The 1,519-nt window shown below is 35.4% G+C and overlaps 1 protein-coding gene across 1 annotated transcript; it reads right to left on the bottom strand.

Moving 5' to 3' along the window:
- Positions 1 to 246: 246 nt before the first annotated feature.
- LOC118061334 (uncharacterized) lies at positions 247 to 1,273 on the bottom strand. Its single transcript, XM_035074767.2, has 3 exons — positions 1,089 to 1,273; positions 698 to 966; positions 247 to 504 (listed from the first exon to the last, which is right to left on the bottom strand). The coding sequence occupies exons 1-3, from the start codon at positions 1,158 to 1,160 to the stop codon at positions 486 to 488; spliced, it is 360 nt and encodes a 119-aa protein (XP_034930658.1). The 5' UTR covers positions 1,161 to 1,273; the 3' UTR covers positions 247 to 485.
- Positions 1,274 to 1,519: the final 246 nt, after the last annotated feature.

Consider the following 1,519-nt stretch of genomic DNA (forward strand, 5'->3'; position numbering starts at 1 on the left):
GGGGGGGTGTGAATTAAAAAAGAAGTCAAATTAGGCTATGTAATGGTCTAATTGGATGAAAACAAAGTTTAGAAATTAAAAAAGAAAAGAAGAGTTGAGATGCTTAGTGCTTCAATTTTTTATATTAACAAATACTATAACGTTTTCAAATGTTTTAGATATAACAGGTAAAAATAATCGTGTTATGAATTACATAATTCTTTTTATGATGTAATCAATATCAATTAGAAATGTTATAGCTTCATCTAACAGTATCAACTCATATCAATTAAATAAATCGAACCATAAGTTGATTGTACAAACGACGAAGTCCTCGCACAGCTAACATTACTATACGGTTTTAAGAAAGACTATTGCTCGAACAAGCAACTTATGTCCGTAAACATATTGGATAATTCATATCCGAAAACAAACATCTATTCGGAAAGTATAATATGGCAATCTTCGAAGACCGCAATAGCAACTTGTCTCTCTAGCTATCATCCTCAAGGAAGCAGACTTTTCCTGCAAACAACATTTAAGAGTACAGTATTATCTCTTGTTCGGATCAACCACACAATTCTCAAAAGCTGCGAAAAACACACACTGTTTCTAGCTCAATCTACCATATAACCTTGAAGTGTCCAAACATATACCCATGATCACTCCTGTATATCAACAACAAATTAAATAAGAGAAGAAGATTCGAAAAACCAACCTGAGAGAGCAAGTAAGATCAGCAGCTTTAGCGAAGTCATTCTCTTGTCTTGCTTGCAAGATTTTGAGCATGATATCGAGGCGAAGTTGATTGTTGTCGCTTGCCTGAGATACAAGTTCAGTCTCCCTTTTGAGCTCATCACATTCTGATTCTATCTCTTCAAATCTTTCTCTTATTTCCCTTTGCCCTTGTCGGATGCATTGTTGCTGCTTCCTAATCCCTGCCATCTCTGCTCTCAGTCTGTTTATTTTTCTATGTACCCTTCTTTTCTGGGAATTACGTGTTGAACAAACAAACATATTAATCATAAGAGGGGGAAAAATCAATATTAATTGGAATCTCAAGAACAAAGATTGCAACAACGAATACATAATTATAAAAGTAGTGATACCTCACAACTCCCAGAATGCCTCATCATAATTGATTTTCGCTGCCAGTACTTGCTTGATGCAATGATAATCATCTCTTGTAAGAACTAGCATTTTATATACCGAGAACATGCACGATCCCGCAAAACAAGTTATATTCTTTTGCTGCTGACAAGTTCCGATTGGACAAAAGACTTGAAGTGTTGATTAAGTAGAGTAGTCTTCGGGCACAAGTTTGATGGTGAGTGCAAGATATAATCAATTTCGCCCGATGTGTCAATATTAAGCTTCTGGGCATCGCCGGGTATCCCTCGATTCATTTCAATATTTGAATGACAAGATTCCGCGATTTGATCGTTTCAAATTAATTTAGCACTTGTGAGATACGATTCTAGATAAGAATATCCTTCTGGTCGGATCATAATATAACCAAAGTACTGTGAAAAACATAACG

This window comes from Populus alba, chromosome 3 (genome assembly GCF_005239225.2).
Source record: "Populus alba chromosome 3, ASM523922v2, whole genome shotgun sequence".
NCBI lineage: Eukaryota > Viridiplantae > Streptophyta > Magnoliopsida > Malpighiales > Salicaceae > Populus > Populus alba.

Coding starts and splice junctions, on each gene's coding strand:
- LOC118061334 (XM_035074767.2), bottom strand. CDS start 1,160: ATGATTATCATTGCATCAAGCAAGTACTGGCAGCGAAAATCAATTATG. Junction 967..1,088: donor GGCATTCTGGGAGTTGTGAG/GTATCACTACTT, acceptor CGTAATTCCCAG/AAAAGAAGGGTACATAGAAA.